This window comes from Artemia franciscana, chromosome 2 (genome assembly GCF_032884065.1).
Source record: "Artemia franciscana chromosome 2, ASM3288406v1, whole genome shotgun sequence".
In the NCBI taxonomy this organism is placed as follows: Eukaryota; Metazoa; Arthropoda; class Branchiopoda; order Anostraca; family Artemiidae; genus Artemia; species Artemia franciscana.
This window is the reverse complement of record NC_088864.1, coordinates 34,207,930-34,229,005: the sequence shown is the minus strand read 5'-3', so window position 1 is coordinate 34,229,005 and position 21,076 is coordinate 34,207,930. Positions and strand designations below refer to the sequence as shown.

The following is a 21,076-nucleotide window of genomic DNA, read 5'->3' as shown; positions in this document are numbered from 1 at the left end:
ACTTGCCAAAGGATTAGTTTATAATGCCAATGGTAATTCAGGAAACTATAGATATTTCAAACTGAAAACTACAACAATCTACATCTGTTATTGTTCTGCAAAATTTACAGACGAATTTAGTTTTTGCTCAAAGCAAAGCTGTCAAAACACAAGTTGTGCCGCTAAAGTGTGTGCAGCTTTTGGAATCTTGTCGAGTTCTGTTCAGGCAGCTATGTTTTGTATGCCCACCCATGCGATATTAATTTTGAGGGGGGGGGGGGTAAACATGTTTCCCTTCGGTCATTCAATTAAACTATATCACAAGGAGAAAGAAAAACACACTCACTCTAGTGATACATTTGAATGTATTAATTCCATCGTCAACTGCTCGCTCAACGTCGTCAAGTAGATACTCAGTGGCTCCTCTTAAAATAACTGTTGAGACCCTTGACTCTTTGCTTTCATTTCTGAATACCACAACCATGGTATCTCCGATTTCATCAGTGTACACCAAATCGCAGTAACCCATTTCCTCTGGAGTGGGGACAGTCTACAAATGAAAAAACAAATACCAGCAAACGTATAATTTTAGTTCAACTTTAGACAAATGGTTGTTCTCCACATACCTGTTTCGCTGACAATTTTTACTTTTTTGATTCTCCGAAACATTTGTGTAACTACTTTTGAAATAGAAGAGATGACGAATCTGAGCTAAATATACGTTATTGTCAATAACCCAAAAAAAAAGGTTATTCCAGAAACAACAGCAAAAGTGTTTCTCGATCGGTAAAAGCAGAATAGTATTTAAGACGCATACCACTGAAAAGTCCTGAGTACATTTTCTCGCTTTTTATTTCATGAAATTTTTTTCAAAAGTATCATGGATCCCATTCCCTTTTTTCTTACAAGTCAACAGCCAGAGCAAGAAAAAAAAGTGATTGAAGGCTAGACCAATAGAATGACTTTCCCGGTGAACAAGATCAATCTCTTTTTTTTGCTTTTTGCAAATATTAGGGAGTATTATAGTCATCGAATTTTTCTTATCATACCATCCAATGTCTCTAAGATAATTGAAAATCCATAGTTCCTAAGCCAAGTTTTCATTGAATTCCAAAAGTTTTGACAAATAAGGTTTGATTCAAAATTTGTATCGTTTAGCTGAGTAAACAAAAAAAGAAATACAGTAGAGCACCGAACATTTCTTAACAAGAGTTGGTAGTATTGTACAGCCCTGCTTACTTGATCATCCACCACGCCAGAGAAATTTATTTCAAGAAAGAGAGGACGGGGAAGGGATTTCAAGAACAAAAACATAGATAAATTCTATAAAAACATGAGCTATCTTAATGTAAGATATATATGTATAGGAATTTAATGTAAATTCCTATTAATGTAGTGATTCCTATTAATGTAAAGAGCAGAAATTAAATTGACCGGCTAGAATTTCTCTTAGCTTAAAAAGAAGTAAAAAAAAGGAAACAGCAAGATTTTCCCATGTCAATTAACATATGCGAATAAATTGGCAACTACAGAAAGAAAGCATAGACTTCTTGTTTAGCTTAATTAGATAAAAAAAGGCTCCTGTTCAGAAACTAAAGAAAGGTTATGTATTACCCCATATCTAAAAACAAAGAACAATAATTGCTATTTGAATGTTTTGGCTAAATGTGAATTGAAAAAAAGGTAGTGCTTATACTAGAAAAACCTAGTTTACATAACTCAGTGAATCTGTGATTATATTCGTATCCTTTGCGAGTTTGAATTTTTATTTAATATCTCTCAAAAGACGTTTCTAATGTAATAATATACATGACAAGCGTTAGTAATAAAAAAAAAACAAGTACACCACAATCGGATCCCCCATCCAATCTGCATCAGAAAAAAAGAAAGAGGGAAATCAGGAAAAGAGAGGGAGGGGGAAGGTAAAAAAATAGTACTCAAATTATCTGCAAAGATTTCTGAATTCCACCAAACTCTTGCTGCGATATTTAAGGTACAACTGAAATACTTTCAATGAAGATTTCAACTTGAAGATCTTACAAGGTAATTCCAAGCAATGAACCCAACATCATAGCTTTCGTTTCTTGTTATTAAAAGATGCTTTGGCTAAATAAAAACTGTCAATTCATATACAACAATATAACATCATGTCAAGCATACTTAAATGACATGCTTTAAGTTTTAGTTCAATTATAGTGACCACATTGCTGCAATTGATAATGTATCTTCAAAATTTCTCAAACTACATAACTTGAGAAATTTGGGATAGGATAAACATGAAAAAAAAATTTAATTTTGGATATTGAGTTTTTCGAGTATGTTATCGAATGGAAAGTCCGGCCTCTAGAGTGACCTTTACATTGAAAATAACGAGTCTTGCACAAAGGAGCTGAAAAAAGATGTGAATTTAACGTCTAAACCGTTCGTTGCAAAAATGTGTGAAAAATATTTTTAGTCATCTACTTGAGTCAATTGCCCTGGCACCGGATGTTATAACGTAAAAAGTGAAATAAAAAAAAAACAACCTTAAAACTTTGGCTTCATATTTCTGGCCTTTCTTACTGAAAATCAAAACTAAATAGTTAACAGCTCGGCAAAGAAAAAGAGTAAAATACATAGCACATTTTTTTTTTAAGAAAACAGAGCTCTGAAAATCATTGAGAAAAGGAGTCAAGCTTGGTTTACTCTAGACTGTAAGCTCCAACCTACAATAATATTGCCCTGAATAGTTGGATGAACAAAAACTTACAAGGCGAGGAAGTGCAGTGGCACCTGTAGTCTTAGCTATACGTCTAACATCAAATTTACTGTTTAGTCGAACCGCCATCATTTCATATTTGTTAATAAAATGAAGACACAGTTCTCCGACTTTTCCTCCAGCAACGATAACATCCACACCAGCTTCTTTAAGAGCCTTGATTTCATTTTCAACTAGAGATTCTTCGCCTTTGCTAAAGTCCTTCAGTTCTTGCGCGGTTTTTATCAAAACAGTTCCCTGAAAGAGGTTAACATTCAAGTTTATAATTCAAAAACCAAAATAAACAACAGAATAAAAACCTTGTGAACATCTCCAGACTATCATTTAACTTTTTAGAATCACTATCTTTAAATCAACATCTAAAGTACATGAAAGAGACTGAATATGAGCATCTGGAGGAAAAGGAGCTTGCATAAACAAGGAGAAAAATTGCTGGTGATACTATTTAATAATCACAAGGTACACACAAGAGATAGAGGTGATGAGGGCTTCCAATGTGATTCCTTTTTTCTTAGTTTCTAAGAATACATTTAAAACCCTTTTCCATATTCCAAATTTGGCTCGCAGAAAACAAAGCGATCAAGTGCAAGAGGAGGTAATGGTGTATGGACAGTTTCGCCTTTTTTTACGTTGTAAAAAAAACTATTTGTTACTCTATTGAGGATTCTAATTGTTGCTCTATTAAAGATTCTATAAGGGCCCAGTTTAATCAAAATACATTTCAAAGCTTGTGGTATTAATAGCAATAATACAATTGGTAGATACTAACACAGTCGTTGACGGGTTAACGAAAACTATACCGAAAAAAACTAATTGTGCATATAACATCATAAAGAACAAGCTGAAGAAGTGGTAACGCTTCGGGAAATTGTGATTCAATTTGATGTTTTCGTTAGTCTTCAAACCAATTCTTATCTTCTGAAAAATTTACAAAATCCACATTTTTTTTTCCGTTACATCCTCTCTTGCATTGTACACTTTATTATGGAAGTAAAAAAAATATTATTTTGTTGTATTGATTGAGTTCATATTTAGTCAATTGCAAAGCAACTAATACTTTGGCCAAGATTTTTTTTTTCATATCACGTAACTATTTAATTGTTTTCAACTTTCATTGTATCCAATAGAGTTATAATTTATTGCAGTGTTTAGTTTCGTGATCTCTTATTTTTGTAATGGACCCATATCCCACCTGCTTTAATTTCAACAGGCTTTACATAAATGACAGGTATCATTTTTATATGGGTATGGCTAATCACCTTTTATTCTATGTTTATCGCATAATATTTGTTAACATGAGCAAGTTACTATTTTTTTTGTAGCCTATTATGGGTGTCAATTGTCAATTTGACACCCACTTTGATTTCATCAAGTGAATAATGATTAAATTTCCGGTGACATTATTTTTCATATTTTCCTTCTACGCAAATTTTTCGAATACGTTTTGTGATATTAAAGTGAAATATAATTAATTATTATTGCAATTAGTCTCATCTTTTCCCTCCAATGTTCTATCCCTCTTGTCTCGTGTATTATTAAAGAAACAATTATTCTTTGTTTTTATAGAAGAATTGTGTTCCCCCTTCTCAACAATATATTTGTATTTGAGGAATTTCTTAATTTTTTGGAAATATTTACGCACCTTTAGGAAGTGAAAGGGATACGGAAGGTGTTGCATGGTTAGAAATGTCGTGTGCTCTAAGCGACTAAACCATAGGCGAAGTATTGTTCGGTTAATAATAGCGAAGGTAAGTTTGAGTTTCTTTTTCTTGGTTCATGAAGTAGTTTGAAAATTGATAGGTGCATTTTACCTAAGTGTTTATCTGTGTCAAAGATGGAGTCACCGTAAGATAGGTCTTGTAACTCTTAGTCATGGATAGGATATTTCAATCTCCTTCCGCATCTCAGAAATTAAAGGAGATAGTAATATAGATTTTGCATACATATCATGAAAAGAGAAATCACCAATGCTACAGCACAAACACAAAAAAAAAAAAAAAAAAAAAGAGACAGAAGGAGAAAAGGAAGACTGTTTTCCTAAATTAGTGATTAATATAGAACAGCACTTGAATGAGGCCTTAACCCTACTCATCCATACAATCACATAGGTCAAACAGCATAGCCACACACAATCAACCATAAAGAATAATCCATGGACAGGCAGTCATGTCGTCAATAAGTATAAGTCGTCATTTACCAAACAATAGAAAAAATAATATAGACAAATAATTCAGAGGCAACACCCAACATAAGGGCTCATCAGGAGAATACACTGGCCTATATAGGGTTTCGCCACTCTAAATTCTCTACCCAGCACAGTGTTGTGGCTACCACAGAATATCCATGGCATCCCCGCGTCAGGTATCACCCCCAAAATACATGCCTATGAAAAAAAAAACAGCAAATGTAAAACAACCAAGTAAAACCAAAACAAGCTTATCCTGTTAATATATCCCTCCCTTTAGCAACAATAGGTAAACTAAATATTATAAATTTTACCAAATCACAAATATTAACACATTGCAAAAAACCTGAATGAACTAAACAATTATATAAATCATCTTTACCATGTGGCTAATTTTTTAAAAAATTCCGCTCAAATAGAAACACAATTCAAAATAAATGGCGCTGTGACAACATTTCTCGAACCTCCGAAATTAGTTAAAAATTTCTTTAAGTATTTCTTGATAATTCTTTTGATATTTATTTAAAAGTTCGTTATAATGAAAACTAAATTTTTTAAATTGCCAAGTTAATTTATTTGCAGAAAAACCTCTTGATATCAATTTTTGGCTTAAGATTTTACATCTATTTTTAAAATCAATATAATTACTACAAATCCTTGCATAACGAAGTAACTGTGAGAAAAACGCTGAATATGTGATATTTGAGTGTATATTACTTTCAGGGAATGGGAAACTAATCACTTCAAAATCAAAATCATCCGTTTTATTATACATTTTAAAACTTAATTTATTATTATCACAAATATTAATATTTAAATCTAAGAAATGATCTTCATGACCAGCGCCATGACTAGGCTCAAGAATAAGCTCTGATGGATATATATTTTTAGAAATATCAATGAAATCCTTATAATTTAAGACCAAAATATCATCTAAATATCTTTTATTATTTGACAAAGCATGTTTTAAATCAATTGGATTATTCTTATCCATCGTATATTTATATTCTAGTTGACTTAAAAACAAGTCAGCTATAAATGGGCTGGCATTCCCCCCCATGGGAATTCCCATAATTTGCTTGTACAAATCACCCCCAAATCTTATATAAGTATTGTATAAAACAAATTCCAATAACTCAAAAATCATATCCAAGCTGTAACATCTCAAGTTAACTGTAGTATTAAAGCAGTTTGTCCATATGGCTTTTTTATTATAACTGTCTATTTTTAAGAACCTTTTACTAGATAAGAGGAAAGATTTCTTTATAACAGTTTTTAAATTATCAAACACTAAATTGAGTGATAAATTAGTATACATTGTCGCAAAATCGAAAGACTCAATTCTTTTAGCTGAAACCATTGTTAAAGAATCTATCACCTGCAGTGAATTATTAACACTCCAATATGGATTAAAATTCGAAAATTTTTTAATACCAGAACAATAGGTTTTAAGTTTATTTACAATTTCCTTTAAAATTAAAGAGAGGTCAGTAGCAGCAATGCGGGTTGGACATTTAGCTGCTCCAGCAATAAACCGTGGTTTAGGGGGATTCTTATGAAATTTTACAGTCCAATATAGGAAAGGGAACTTTTTATCATTGTCATTTATTTTAATATTAAAATTTTTAAAAAGTATTTCTTCAGTCTTTTCAATTAAATTCTCATCCTCTATATTTACCTTTTCATAAACATTAGTTGTGCATAACTCCCTTTTTAAGATATCACAATACAGCTTCTGACAAATTATGGCAAAATTATTATTAGCTTTATCCACTGGCACAATTACAAATTCATTCTTTAGATTAGCAATTGCTTGTTTAATCTTCGCATTATGAAGACGGTGAAAAGCCAAAAAGTGCTGATAATGTCTTGAAGGTATTCGGAAATTACTTCTCAGCAGTAGGAAAGCGTGTTGCTGAAGGAATCTGTCCGATGTTACATGATCCAACTATTTTTGACTACATTCGTCATTTTGGATCTGAGGTTTTATGTATTTAGCACCTGTATCATGAAGTGAGATGAAAGAGGTCATCTAAAAAATGAAAAGTAATACCTCTGGTAGTGATGTAATATCGTTAAGAGTGGTTAAATTTATCCTGCCACTAATACAGAAGCCACTTTTGTCACTAATTAATTCTTCATTAAAAGAGGGTTTCTTCCGCTCTTGTTACTCCTGGTTATAAGGGTGGTGAAACAAATAATTTAGGAAATTATAGGCCGATTTCTGTTCTTCCTGTGCTATACATGTTTTAGAAAAATGCTTTACTCCCCGTCTTTATGCATATCTAGAGCCTCGTAACGGATTTCGGCATGGTTTCACAACAGAACAAGCGGTTTCCTATCTAAGCAGCGAAGTCAATCAAGCGCCGGATGAAGATTACAGAGTGTTAGCAATAGCTTTAGATATAATTAAAGCTTTGACACAGTATTCTAAGCTTGACTTCCTACGTACATTCTTAGCAGGGCGGCTAAAATATGTTCAGATTGACTCAAAGCGTTCACCAAGCTTTCCTATTACATGTGGAGTTCCACAGGGCCCTGTTCTTGAACCGCTATTATTCTTAATTTTTTATAAAAGACCTAAGTCAAACCATGTCTAATATCAAAAACATTTTCAGTGAATTAGTCCATGATCCACGAGAATCGACAGTAATTTTTGCTGATGACACGTCGCTTGTTTGTCTTGCAAGAACTGAGAAGGGATTACTTGAATTAAGTAAACAATAGTTAGACAGAATTTCAACTTGGATGCGCGTAAATAAACTACAAGTTCACTCGGCCAAGAGTATTTTTATTATATTCTCGAGAACAGCTACAGATTACCCATGTATTTCTCAATTAAAATACAGTTATGGCGAGATTGAAAGGATGTCTTGTGTCAAGTATTTAGGTATTACACTTGTTAAACTTTACCGTTTAGGACAACATGGTGGGAACATGTCAGCAATTTTATCACCGAACATCGGAATCCTTAGAAAACTCGCACACTTTGTCCCGAATCGCATTTTAAGGTTGTTGTATTTCTCTATAATACATCCGAATATTTTATATTGTTTTTCGGTATGGTTAGGGACTTTTCCGTCGCTAGTGAATCCAATTCGAGTTCTCGCAAATAATGCGATCCGTTTACTCCACAAAAAATCTGTGTGATTCTGTGAGATTGGAGTACGGACAAAAAAATTAACCAGCTGCTGGCGTAAGTGATTTTATATCACCAGTTATTTATGTTTAAATATAATAATAATACTTTACCTTTATGCTACTCAGGCATGTTTCAGGTTAGGTCTGATTGTCACAATCATAATACTCAAACAAGCAAGGCGATGTCTGCTGCAGTTGCTATCACTACAAGGTCTAAGTTCTCCTTTATTTATCGAGGAAAAAAATTATGGAATAGTAATGATAAGACAATTCAGACATAACAAAATTTGAAGAATTTAGAAATAAAGATAGGAAAAGATGTATTCTAATTACGAACTTTAAGTTATTATTTGTCATTTTTATTTCTATTTTATTTATAAATTTATGGACCAGTAATAATATGATAATTAATGATATAAAATAATTTGAAAAAATTAGAAATAAAGTCAAGGAAAAAGTGTATCCTATTAATGAGTCATAAGCTATTATTCGTCTTTTTTTTTCTTTTTCTTCTTTTGTTGTTTGAGAGTGGATTATTTGGATTAATTTTTCAATTCTTTTTTTTTGGTCGTTGCGGTGATCTCCAGAAGCAACTGAGCAAGGAATATATATTATATTTCATATATATATATATATATATATATATATATATATATAATATATAATTTTTTTAAAGCCATTCTGAAGGCTTCTTAGCCCCTTCCCTTGCCTATAAAATGTCCCCTGTCATTCCTCTCTTGGAAATCATAATCAAGAACCAGAATTTCCGTTTTATCGTTTTTAACCGTTTCTCTTGTTCGGCTGGTGCACACCCAATGAAGTCCAAGAAAATAATCTTAACCAATTTTCAACATAACGGCTTGAATGGAAAAGACTATCAAAACAATTAAGTGCATTCAAAAAATTCTTGATTGGATCAGACATATCACATGACAGGATTAACAAAGTGCACGTAGAGTTGAACTTGTGGCGATTAGTGTTCAATCAAATCTGGCACGCTTAAAAAAATACAGAGTTATTCTGAAACATGTGGGAATGATGGAAAAAATATTGAAAGTATTGTTTTCCATTGTTTGGCTGGTACATACCCAACGAAGTCCAAAAAATAATCTGAACAAATTTTCAACCCAATGGCTTGAAAGCAAAGGATTTTCAAAACAATTAAGTGCAGTCAAAAAACTCCTGATTTAATCAGACAGATCACATGACAGGATTAACACAGTGCATGTAGAGTTGAACTTCTGGTGATTAGTGTTCAGTCAAATCTGGCACGTTTGAAAAAATACAGGGTTATTCTGAAACACGTGGGAATGATGGAAAAAATATTGAAAGTATTGTTTTCCATTGTTTGGCTGGTACATACCCAACGAAGTCCAAAAAATAATCTGAACAAATTTTCAACCCAATGGCTTGAAAGCAAAGGATTTTCAAAACAATTAAGTGCAGTCAAAAAACTCCTGATTGGATCAGACAGATCACATGACAGGATTAACACAGTGCACGTAGAGTGGAACTTCTGGTGATTAATGTTAAGTCAAATCTGGGACGTTTGAAAAAATACAGGGTTATTCTGAAACCTGCCGGAATTGAGGAAAAAATATTAAAAATAGAAAGAAAAAAACTCAAATTCAAAAGTAAGGAGCCAAGCGAGTCAGTTATAGACTTTTTTGATAAGAGAAATCAAAGCTCAATAAAAAGGAGCAGCAAAAATCTACACTTTTGGCCACTAGCTGAAGATCGCTGGCTCTTAGCATGCTGAAAGAAAAGAAGAGTATGAAAATGAAGACTTGATTCACACTTTAATGCCATGTCTCACCCTTGGCACCTTTACAAGGAAACTGCCTCGAGTTTTCAAGTTAAATTCCAGACACGCTATGAAAATGTATGGCATCTATATCCTTTGGCTGGTTTTCACTCAAGCAAGCCGCATGCTGTTTACTCAATTCAGATGGTCAGTAAAACTCCCCACAAACATAAATTATAAAATCACATGCCTGCAGCAAGCCCGCTGATTCAGACGCATTCCATACGGCTGGTCAACTGCAGAATGAATGAACTTAATTATCCGTAAAAGTATTTAAAAAAAACACTAAGTACGGAGTATTATAAATAAACAAAAACAAAAACGGTAAACAGTGAGAAAAAATTCAAACTAACAAAAGACAACGTGGACTAATTAACCAGTATCAATATGGAAAAAAGGCTGCAGAGGGTCGTAAACGTGAATAAAGTAGATAGTCCTTTGCATAATCATCACCGGAAGACCGAATCCAAGAAGGCATATCTATTAAACCAAATCGAGCAATTATTTTTCTGTTTTGGTGCCATCTAGGAAGCTGGAGGAGGAATTTGCAATGTCTGAAATAAGCCGCACGTAGAGTATGGCGATTTTTCTTACGAAACAGATGAGCCATGCCTGATAAAAACAAAAACACAATAAGCGTTATAAATCATGTACAAACCGTTGCGGTTGTAACAACTTTTGTTTGGGGATATTTTTCCGTAAATGATGCGTAGGTTTTTCACGGCTTGATTCACTAGGGATGAAAAGGTAGTGGAAAGTGTTGGACCGAAACACGGACCAAGCTAACTAACTAAAGAAGAACATTGCAGCATTGCAGTCCCAGCAACGAACGGAGCAACCGCATAAGGGCTATTAAAACAAATAAACTCGCATTTAGACGCATTAACTGACAGTCCAATCTTGGATAGTTCATTGGTTAATATAGTAAAGTTGGAAAGCCATCCAAGGCAAGTCCGGGCAACAAGAAGAATGTCGTCTGCCTATGCAAAACAAGACGAACCAATATTATAGTAAAAAACAGAACTTTTAAGGGGACGCAGGCACAATGCAAGCACACATTTAAATATACTAGGTAGAAGTTGCAATCTATCTATTTTTAGCAGCGGTTTTCACACCATGAAGTGGCAAAAACCATGAGACTAAGTAAAAAATCCTCTGAGAAAAAGGAATAAAACAAGAGTTAAGAGCTCATATGGCACTTGTGACGAGGTCGGAAGAGCCAAGAGCTCATATGGCATGAGCTCTAGCAAAATTATAAGAATCAATAGATTAATTTAAAAGAAAAATCAGAGGCTTAATGCTGATCGGTATTTAAAATAAGAACTCTGAGACAAATGGTCTTTTTAAATATCAAAATTCATTAAGATCCGATCACCCACTTGCAAGTTAAAAATACCTCATTTTTCTAATTTTTTCTCTCCCTTCAACCCCCCCCCCAGATTGTTGAATCGGGGGAATCAACTTTATCAAGTCAATTTGTGCAGGTCCCTGACACGCCTACTACCAATTTTCATAGTCCTAGCACGTCCAGAAGTACCAAACTCGCCAAAGCACTATACCCCCTAACTACCCCAAAGAGAGTGAATCCAGACCGGTTTCGTCAATCATGTATCTACGACATGCTTATTCTACCCACCAAGTCTCATCCCGATCTCGCCACTCTAATCGTTTTCCATGATTTCCAGTTTTCCCCTCCAACTCTCCCTCAATGTCACCATAACTGGTTGGGGTTTAGAATAAGAGATCTGAGACATGAGTTCCTTCTTAATATCAAATTCGAAAATACCTAACGAACGGTCACCCGCTCTTAAGTTAAAAATATCTCAATTTTTGAAACTTTTCCAAATTAACACCCACTACAACTCCCCCAGAGAGAGCAAATCCATTTCGGTTGTGTCAATCACGTATCTAGGACTTGTGCTTATTCTCCCCACCAACTTTCATCCTGATCACTCCACTCTAAGCGTTTTCCAAGATTTACGGTCCCCCCAATGACACTAAATCCGGTCGGGATTTAAAACATGAGATCTGAGTTACGAGGTCCTTCTAAATATGAAATTTCATCCAATGAAATTCCAGATCCGACCACTCCTTTGTAAGTTAAAAATACCTCATTTTTTCTAATTTTTCAGACTTAACCCTCCCCCCAACTCCTCAAAAGAGAGTGAATTCGTTCTGTTTATGAAAATCTTGTATCTAGGACTTGTGCTTATTTTGCCCACTAAGTTTCATCCCGATCCCTATACTCTAAGCATTTTCCAAGATTTTAGGTTTCCCCCTCCAATGTCACCTGATCCGGTCGGAATTTAAAATAAGAGCTCTGAGACATGATATCCTTCTAAATATCAAATTTAATTAAGATCCGATCTAATTTTTCCAAATTAATCGTCCCAAATTATTACCAAGTGTATGTCACTTGGTAAATACTAAGTGCCATACAAAGTAATTTTTCTCTGGGGATGGAATATTTGGTTGAAGGATGGCTTCAGTATGACTTATTTTGGAAAAGGGTTATTTCTAGGCTCTGGGCAAGCCATGGGTGGAAATAGTTATAGGCCCAACTAAACTGAAGGAAAACTCGACTTTCTTAAAACCTAAAACCCCTCCCCCTCACCCTATTTTAGATAAGGCTTGTGATATCATAGCTCGATATGAGCCCTGATCCTAATCATCTTTGGTCTAGCTTTCATTTGGATCTGTTGCTCCATTTGCGAGTTATACTAAATTAGACCAAAAGCTTGACTTTTTTCAGCACTTAAAACCCACTCCCCCTTGTTCTATTCGAGCTAGGGTTTTCATCTCAAAACTTGATGCCTGCCACGATCTCAGGCACCTTTGGTTCAATCTTCACTGAGATCCATCAATCTCTTGCAAGTTACACTGAATTAAATGAAAAACAACTTTTTTTCGCACTTAAAGCCCCATCCCCCTAATTAAGCTAGAGTCTTCAACTCCAAACATTATGTGTCGTATGGTTTTGGCATCTTTGGCTTGACTTTCATTGAGATTCATTACTTCATTCGCAAGCTAAACTGAGTCAGACAAAACTCACCTTTTTTAGCACTTAAAGCCCCCTACCCCTCGTCCTAATGAAGCTTGGGTCTCCATCCCAGAACTGAATGCATATCATGCTCTTAGGCATCTTTATTCAATTTTCATCGAAATTCATCTCTATATTTGCAAGTTACAGTGAATTAAATGAAAAACTCGATTTTTTTTTTAACACTTAAAGCCCCATCACCGTAATTAAGCTCAATTTTAATCCAAATAGTTCAATATTAATACAAATCTGACTGGCGGTTCTTCCACTATACTTGATTGCACAGATGGGCGGACAGACAGACAAATCTCAAAAACCTATCTTAATGGATATTTTCCACTATGCAAATAGGTGATGATGCCTGGATGGTGATATGCGTTTTTTTTCCTTTTTTGGATCCAATGAGCCAACATGGCTACCTAAGACGTTACAAAATCCGCATGTTGTCTGTCCATCCATCTGTGTAATCACGTATAGGGGAGGGGGGATTTGCTGGTTGGATTTGGATGAAAATTTTGATGGCCAGATTTGGTGCCAAGGATCATGAGACACATCAAGTTGAAAGATGAAGACCCTAGCTCAAATAAAACAGGGGGGGAGAGGGCTTTACCTGCTAAATACAGGTTTTTGTTTAATTCAGAGTAACTTGCGACTGGAGTGATGGACCTGAATGACAATTGAACCAAAGAGGCCTAAGACCATGACACATATCAAGTTTTGAGATAAAGAACCTAGCTCAAATTTAACAAGGGGGAGTGGGTTTTAATTCCTGAAAAATTGAAGCATTCTGTTTATTTTAGTATAACTTGCAAATGGAGAAACGGATCCAAATGAAAACTACACCAAAGATGCCTAAGATCAGGGCTTATATCAAGTTTTGGTATCACAAACCATATCTCAAATAGGGCAAGGGGGAGAGGGTTTCAAGTCTTAAAAAGTTGAGTTTTCCTTTAATTTAGTAGGGCCTATAACTTATGAATGGAGTGACAAATCTGAAGTCAGATTCGTCTGAATACCTGAATTTGCTGGAACAACTACTACTACTACTAATAACTCACTGCAGCACCAAGCCGCCTGAGGCCAACACAGCTACGCATGCTCCTCCTCCAACCTAATCTATTTAAAGCCTCCCTCTTTACACCCTCCCAGGAAGTTCCTATTTCCTTTAAATCTTTATTTATGACATCCTCCCAACCCAGACAAGGACGACCTGCCTTCCGTGTAGCCCCAAACAGTTGGCCAAAAAGGACAATCTTTAGTAATCTGTCATCCTTCATCCGTAGAATGTGGCCATTGCTGGAATGAATTTGACGAAATACCACTGCATTGGATCCGGCTAAAGTTTCCTAGACTTGTTTATTGCAGACAACATTTAGATGGGCAAAAATTCATAGCTTCAGTAGTTTTACCAATAATATGGTCTGAAGATGATGAAATTGTAGAAATCTGGTTCAGTTAACAAGATGATAAAACTTAAACACTAATGTCAGAAATATAAGCCCAAATGGACTACAGTGTGCACCATTTAGCACAAAACAAGGGATTTTAGCTCACTGTCGGCCAGTGAACTGTGAAATAATTTCAATTGTCTTTGTTATATAACTTTTAAACAAAAATTAAACCAAGTGTTAATCATGCTATATTTTTTTTTCGTCAAAAACAAATACCTTATTTCATATCCAAAAATAGGGCATGGAGCTATATCTGAGTTTACTTTAAATCTAAAGGGTGATGTTTTCTTGTACATTGCCAAAGCACACACACATAAAAGCTATATCTGAGTTTGCTCTAAATCTAAAGGTGATGATTTCTTGTACATTCCCAAAGCATACACACACAAAATTTTTGGGTCAAAGGTAAAGTATTTGAAAAACAAGTACATTAAAAGTATCTTAAGTATCTCGTAATCTTACTTAAACATCAAGTAAAAAGTAAACCCTAGAGTTTTAACTTGAGTACAAGCACAAGTAATGGAAAATTTTTACTTAAGTAGTACTTCAAGTAAAAGTACTTCAAGTAAGTGACAGCACTGTTTTGGGCACGCAATAGTAGATAAGATTCGAGACAACCTCATTCTTGATCCACGAAAAATGAAAATTTAATGTAAAAAAGCAGAAATTTGTATGCGTGCATGAAATACTAGCTTTATTAAATACATCCAACGATGCAAATGGAAGTCGGGAATTTCGTCAGTTTCAATTTTCCGGAGTATATACAATAAAACGTCAAAAACACATATTCCCAAACACAAATTTCACTGCAATATATGGAAGGTTACAGTTTTATTTCTTTTTAACAAAAAAAAAAATATTATTTTATTCATAAAAAAACAAAAAAGACTGAAGATTTGCTCTTTTATTCATATACATCATCTTAGAAATCCATAAACCAAACATTTTGTAATTAGTTTATACTAATTTGCATAAAATAAAATAAATATTTAATTAAGCGTCAACATCAAGACTACAAAATATAAAATTAGTAAGCTGGCGTACAGGCTTAAAATTTGGCGGTATCAAAGCTTCTCTCTACGACTGAAATTTTGACTCTTTAATAGCAACGTCATGTCAGTTCTGTTGTCTGCAGCCGAAACCAGGCACTTGAACCAGAAATATGAGAGGAGACTTCTTGGTTTCGACAACACATGTCTCAGAGGAATTCTCAACATCCACTGGCAGCAGAGGATAACCAACCAGTCCTCCCGTGATAAAACGGGTCACAGAGTTTATAAGAATACGCCAATCGGGATATCTTGGTCACGACCTACACATGGACAATCCAAGGCTACCGAATGCAGCGGTCCCCTGGGAACCATCCAGTAAAAGCCACAGAGACAGACCCAGATACATGATGCACCAAACGTACTGGACAGATCTGCAAAACCTAAACACCTCGATCCAACCTCAGTGGGAGGATATACTGACAGCAGCAAACTTGCGAGAAGATTGGTTGCTCCTTCTTGATTTCCAGGATGTCTCTGGAGGCACAAGCAGATTTAAGGTAAAGATACAGGCTACAATTTATATCTTAGTCAAATTGAATTTAAAATGTTACTTTTTTATAATTCCAAGTTCCTTCATTTAGATTACAAGGAATGACTACAACTAAAATGTGTGAAATAAGCAAATAAATAGTAAAATAAGCTCTAAAAGGTATATGAAAAAAAAAATAGAGTGACCTTGGTTTCCGTTTGCACAGTGTCTACAGGACAGGTATAAACTGCAATTTTCGCCTTCTCTTTCTTGGAGACACTGCCTTCTACTAGCCTTTTGAAAACCATGCCTTGAACAACTGATGAACTTGTTAAGCCAGAGCCCGATATTTTACAAACTCTCACATTATCAACGTTAAAAGTTGTCTTCTCAGGAAGAATTGATACTAAAATGGAACAAAACTAAATTTATTAGACACACTAATAAACAGTACTAAACACGAAAAATAATTTCTGTTCGGTTTAAGTTTTAATGTTGCACCTAACTTTCAGTTGAAAAAAAACGTGTTTTTTTATTTATTTAATTTCTAATCGTTTTTTTTAATAATGCCAGAAAATCCAGCTCAATCTCATTGGAAAATTTCCTTTCCCTACGAAAAGTTCCTCCACGAAAAAACAAAATGCAAACCATATGTAAACAATGGGCATAGTTCTTAGCATGCAGCCCTTCCCTGAAGAACCCGTAGTGAATGATCTTGTTAGTATGATGAACGAGCTCATGGGCAACTCAGAGGATTCTGGATACAGTGAAACATACATGAAAAAGAAGATGCGAGAGAGATTTGGTGAAAGCGCAGTATTTGGAGAGATAAACGGCAGACAAAGTCACTACGCTAAGAGCAACAGCTCATGACATTCTCCATGAGTATTACTTAAAGCCAAAATATGTTGACAACTGGAAAAGAAAGCTATCGTCCAAGCTGCAGCAGCTATAATCAGAAGTGATACCAAAGGTATTAAACAAAAATGGATGTATATCTCAATTCTAAAACCTCGGGGAGATAACAGACAACATCAAATACCTACCCTCATCTTTGCGGCTTTTTCTCACACTCTGTTCGTAGGAGACAAAACAGACAGGGAGGTTGCGTCAATAGGTCAGTACATGTTACAAGCCTTCAGCCAAAGGCAATCAGACCACCTCTTCAGATTGCATCAGCTGTCCAGTTGCATTATCAGTTTAAGCAGACGTTTTCTAATTGACATGCTTCGTGCTATGGGTGTCAGCTCATCATATTACGAGACGAAGTTCTTGGAGCGCGACGTTTCGGTATCTAACAGCACAAACATTGAAGAACTGGAAATTTTTTTTTGCGTGCATCACATAGCTGGTAACGTCGATCACAACGTCCGAACCTTTGATGGTAACACCACTTTTCACGGCATAGGTATTATTGTTTCTCTGACGCCACTGTTGAGCTCTTGAATAGTACCTTAGAGGAGAAAGTTTGTAAAGTCAAGGCAGATAACTGAATCGAACTGAATTCCCAATAAGTATCGCAGACATAAAACATGAGAATCTAACCTTCTGTACGATCCGCTACCACGAGCTTTGATTCTGAATCCCTTAAAATATTGCGACTTGCTATGGAAGATGTCCAGACTTTTTCCTGCACCCTCGCCTAGCTGGCAAGGAGCTTTGAGCAGGCCTTGTGTTTACATGCAATCAGGCTCTTACATAGGGAAAGCCTCTATTCTCTTTATACCCATGACCGATATGAGACCAAGTGATCCCGTTTGTATTTACTTGACACTCAGTCTCGTTTGCGAACAGTGTTCCAGATACAGTGTTACTCCGGTACTGACCTTCGATCAGCCGCTTTACTGAAGAGCTTTTCCATTATTGCTTCCAATACAGATGCAAGTCCTGACAAAAAGGTGTCATGTGGCTGAGTGGCTTCTATACCCTCATGAGTAACGTTGGGGCTTGGGCAGATTATTGAAAGATCTGGGCTTCAAGAAATATTGGAAATTATATAAAATCCGATTAGAAGCTGAAATTTCTAGATAAACAGAGGATTCTCGCCTCTGAGTTTGTTTGACCTGCGACAACGATAGAAAATACTGTCCAATAGATTTCTTTTTTGTGAGGTTAGACCTGTAGGACATATGGAAAGAATCCACAATAAGTGTTGTGGAATCTTCACGCTTCCCTGATAGACAACCTTCATTTACAGAATCTGGACTTTTCTCTCCCAAAACGACCTTACCCGATTCTTCCACTATTTTTTTTTCATATGATACAATTCATATCGACAATTTCGACAAATTTTATTAATAGTTTAAGATAAAATAAAAATAAGATTTATACATCATGAAATAAACATACAGTATTACATTTTACTCTTCCCCCAAAGACTCATTTGTAGGTAAACAAGGGGGGAAGACAAACGAGTCACTCACTCAAAGAACAAAAAATTAAAATAATCACTTACTCGCAGAGAGAAGAGCAGAAAGAAGAAGAAAAGAAAATATAAATAAAACAAAACTATAGAAAGCAAAACTAAATACATTGAATAGACTAAATTAACCGAGTAGATTAAATAGACTGCAATAATAAACTTATAAGAAAAATAATTAAATAAATAATAAAATAACTTCTAAGATTCCAAAGGATTTTTAACATTTTTTTTTTTCATTTTGATCAAATCATAGTGACGCTTGAAAGACAGTTTGCTACATATTCATCGCTCCACCTAAAAAGGTAAATGAAAGTTTTAGTTTTATGTTCAAATGAATGTGATTTTCATAATCACCGTGATATAGTACCCTATTGTAAACATCAATTATGTTGTTGTATGCCCTTATATGGAAACACGAATTTTACCTCCTCAAAATCAACCTCAACCTCAAAAAATATTAAGTTTTGACTTAAGTTCAAATAAAGGTGATTTTAATAATCACCGTGATCTAGTACCCTATTCTAGACACTTTATATGGAAGCACACATTTCACCTCCTTAAATCAACCTCAACCTAAAAAGAACCTTAGTTTTTATTTTAAGTTCAAATAAAAAGGATTTTCATAATCACCGTGATTCATTATCCTAGTCTAGACATCAATTTTGTAGTTGTACGCCTTAATTTGGAAACACAAACTTCATCTCCTCAAAATCAACCTTAATTTTAAAAATAACCTATTTGTGAAACAGCTAGATGAAGAAACTTTGAGTATTTGGAATCAGCACATTTTTCTGAGTCGGGTAGTCAAAGAATCATTTCTCTTGCAATTTGTTTCCGGTTAGACCCTTTTTTCACACACGTCCTGGACTATTTGATTTAGTTTTAAAGCCAGATTTAGTTTTAATGCATAATGGCATAAATGTGTGAAGTTGAAATACCCAATATCCCTAGAAACGTAGTAGCTGGACCATTCAACTATTCGGAAACAGAATAGTTATCTCAGAATTCGGACAGGATGTCTTTGAAAAATTAATGGACTCGGAAGGAGACTGTTAGCCCTCCAATCAGTTTGAACTCTTAAATAGGGCACTAGAACTTTTAATTTCCAATCAAATTAGCTCCTTTAAAAGTTTCAGTGAGCAAAAAGTTCCATAAAAGTATCACCTCAATACCCGTAACGTCATAACTTACAGTAAACGTAGTAGTTGCATTAATAGTATACATTTAGTGCCTTCTGACTAGTTTAAAATCCGCCACAACTTACCCTGAAAGGTCTAACTTAATAATTGAAGCCGTTCTTGAGATATGGCTGTGTCATCCTTTTGACAATCTACATGCTCAGTTTGTTTTCATATAGCTCAAGATCCACCTGAATATTCCTTGAAAGCTTCACCTTGATTCCCTTAGTTTTTATAGTGGCAATAGTAATTAGAATTAGTAGCTGTATGCAAGTAGTACCTTTGTTTTTCTTCAAATCCCCTTCAACACACACTGAAATTTTCAACTCAATACCAAAAACCGTTCCTGAGATATTAATCATATGTCCTCTTTACAGTCGGAGTGGGCAAAGTGATTTTCAATTTAGTTCAATACAGTTTCAATATTCCCCAAATTTTTCGCCTTAATACACTTCGTAGATAGCAGTAGTAATAGCACTAGAAATAATAGTAACAGTAGTAGTAGTACAATCTATGGTAGAAATAGTAATAATAGTAGCAGCAGCAGAAGTATTATGAGTAGAAGCAGTAGCATTATGGTTAGTTCAACTTCCCCCACAACAAGCCCTGTAACTTTCAACTTAACACACCAAACTGTTTCTAAGATAATAAAGATGTGCCCTTTTGAAAACCTGCATACAGACGGCATGATGTGATTTAGTTCATTTTTCCCTCTCATATTCCCTTAAAATTTCACCTCCATACCCTTAGGCATAGTTGCAATAGTGGTCACAGTAATAGTATTAGAACTTGTAGCACCAGTAGCATTATTAATAATTAGCTGTTGGTGGGGGCGCTCCGAGCCCCCCCCCCCCCCCCGTGCGCGTAAGTCGTTACGCGCCATTGTAGTTGTGTCCCTGTTTCCCACCTGTGAATATAAATAGATATATATATACATATATATATATATATGTTTTTAACTACGTAAAACTTGCGAATATACAATACTAGCTGTTGGGGTGTTAAGTCTTTACGTAAGTCGTTACGCGCCATATTAGTTACGCGCCATTGTAGTTGTGTCCCTGTGATATATATATATATATATATATATATATATATATATATATATATATATATATATATATATATATATATATATATATATATGTTGCATATAAATAGATTGTCAGGTTTACTGACTCTTGAACATGCAACATATAATTTTCCGTGGGAAAAGCAATCCGTATTCAGATCTTTACCTCATTATTCTAATGATGTGTCCCTGTGTCCCGGTCGTCATTTGTGTCCCGGTGTCCCAGTTTGTAATTTCTCTTTGAGTGTCCCGGTCGTCATTTATATATCCCGCCTGTGCCCCCGGCGTCCCGTTGTAGTTGTGTCCCTGTGTCCCGGTCGTCATTTATATTCCCTGTGTCCCGGTCGTGATTATGTCCGGGTGTCCCAGTCTGTAATTTCTCTTAGAAGTTCCCGGTCGTCATTTATATTCCCTGTGTCCCGGTCGTCATTTGTGTCCCGGTGTCCCGGTATGTAATTTCATCAGTTGACAAACATGACGTCAGTCGACAAACAACTTCATGACGCATACAGCTCAGTCCTTATA

The 21,076-nt window shown here is 35.1% G+C and overlaps 1 protein-coding gene across 1 annotated transcript in view; it reads right to left on the bottom strand.

Annotated features, from left to right (window-relative positions):
- Window positions 1-21,076, bottom strand: part of LOC136040534 (T-complex protein 1 subunit theta-like) — a 50,256-nt gene that overhangs the window by 5,306 nt on the left and 23,874 nt on the right. Inside the window, exons 5-7 of the mRNA XM_065724722.1 lie at window positions 16,086-16,285; window positions 2,729-2,974; window positions 326-529 (exon numbers count right to left, since the gene is read on the bottom strand). Of these exons, the coding sequence (XP_065580794.1) occupies window positions 326-529; window positions 2,729-2,974; window positions 16,086-16,285 (650 nt within the window). The remainder of the gene's footprint in view (window positions 1-325; window positions 530-2,728; window positions 2,975-16,085; window positions 16,286-21,076) is intronic.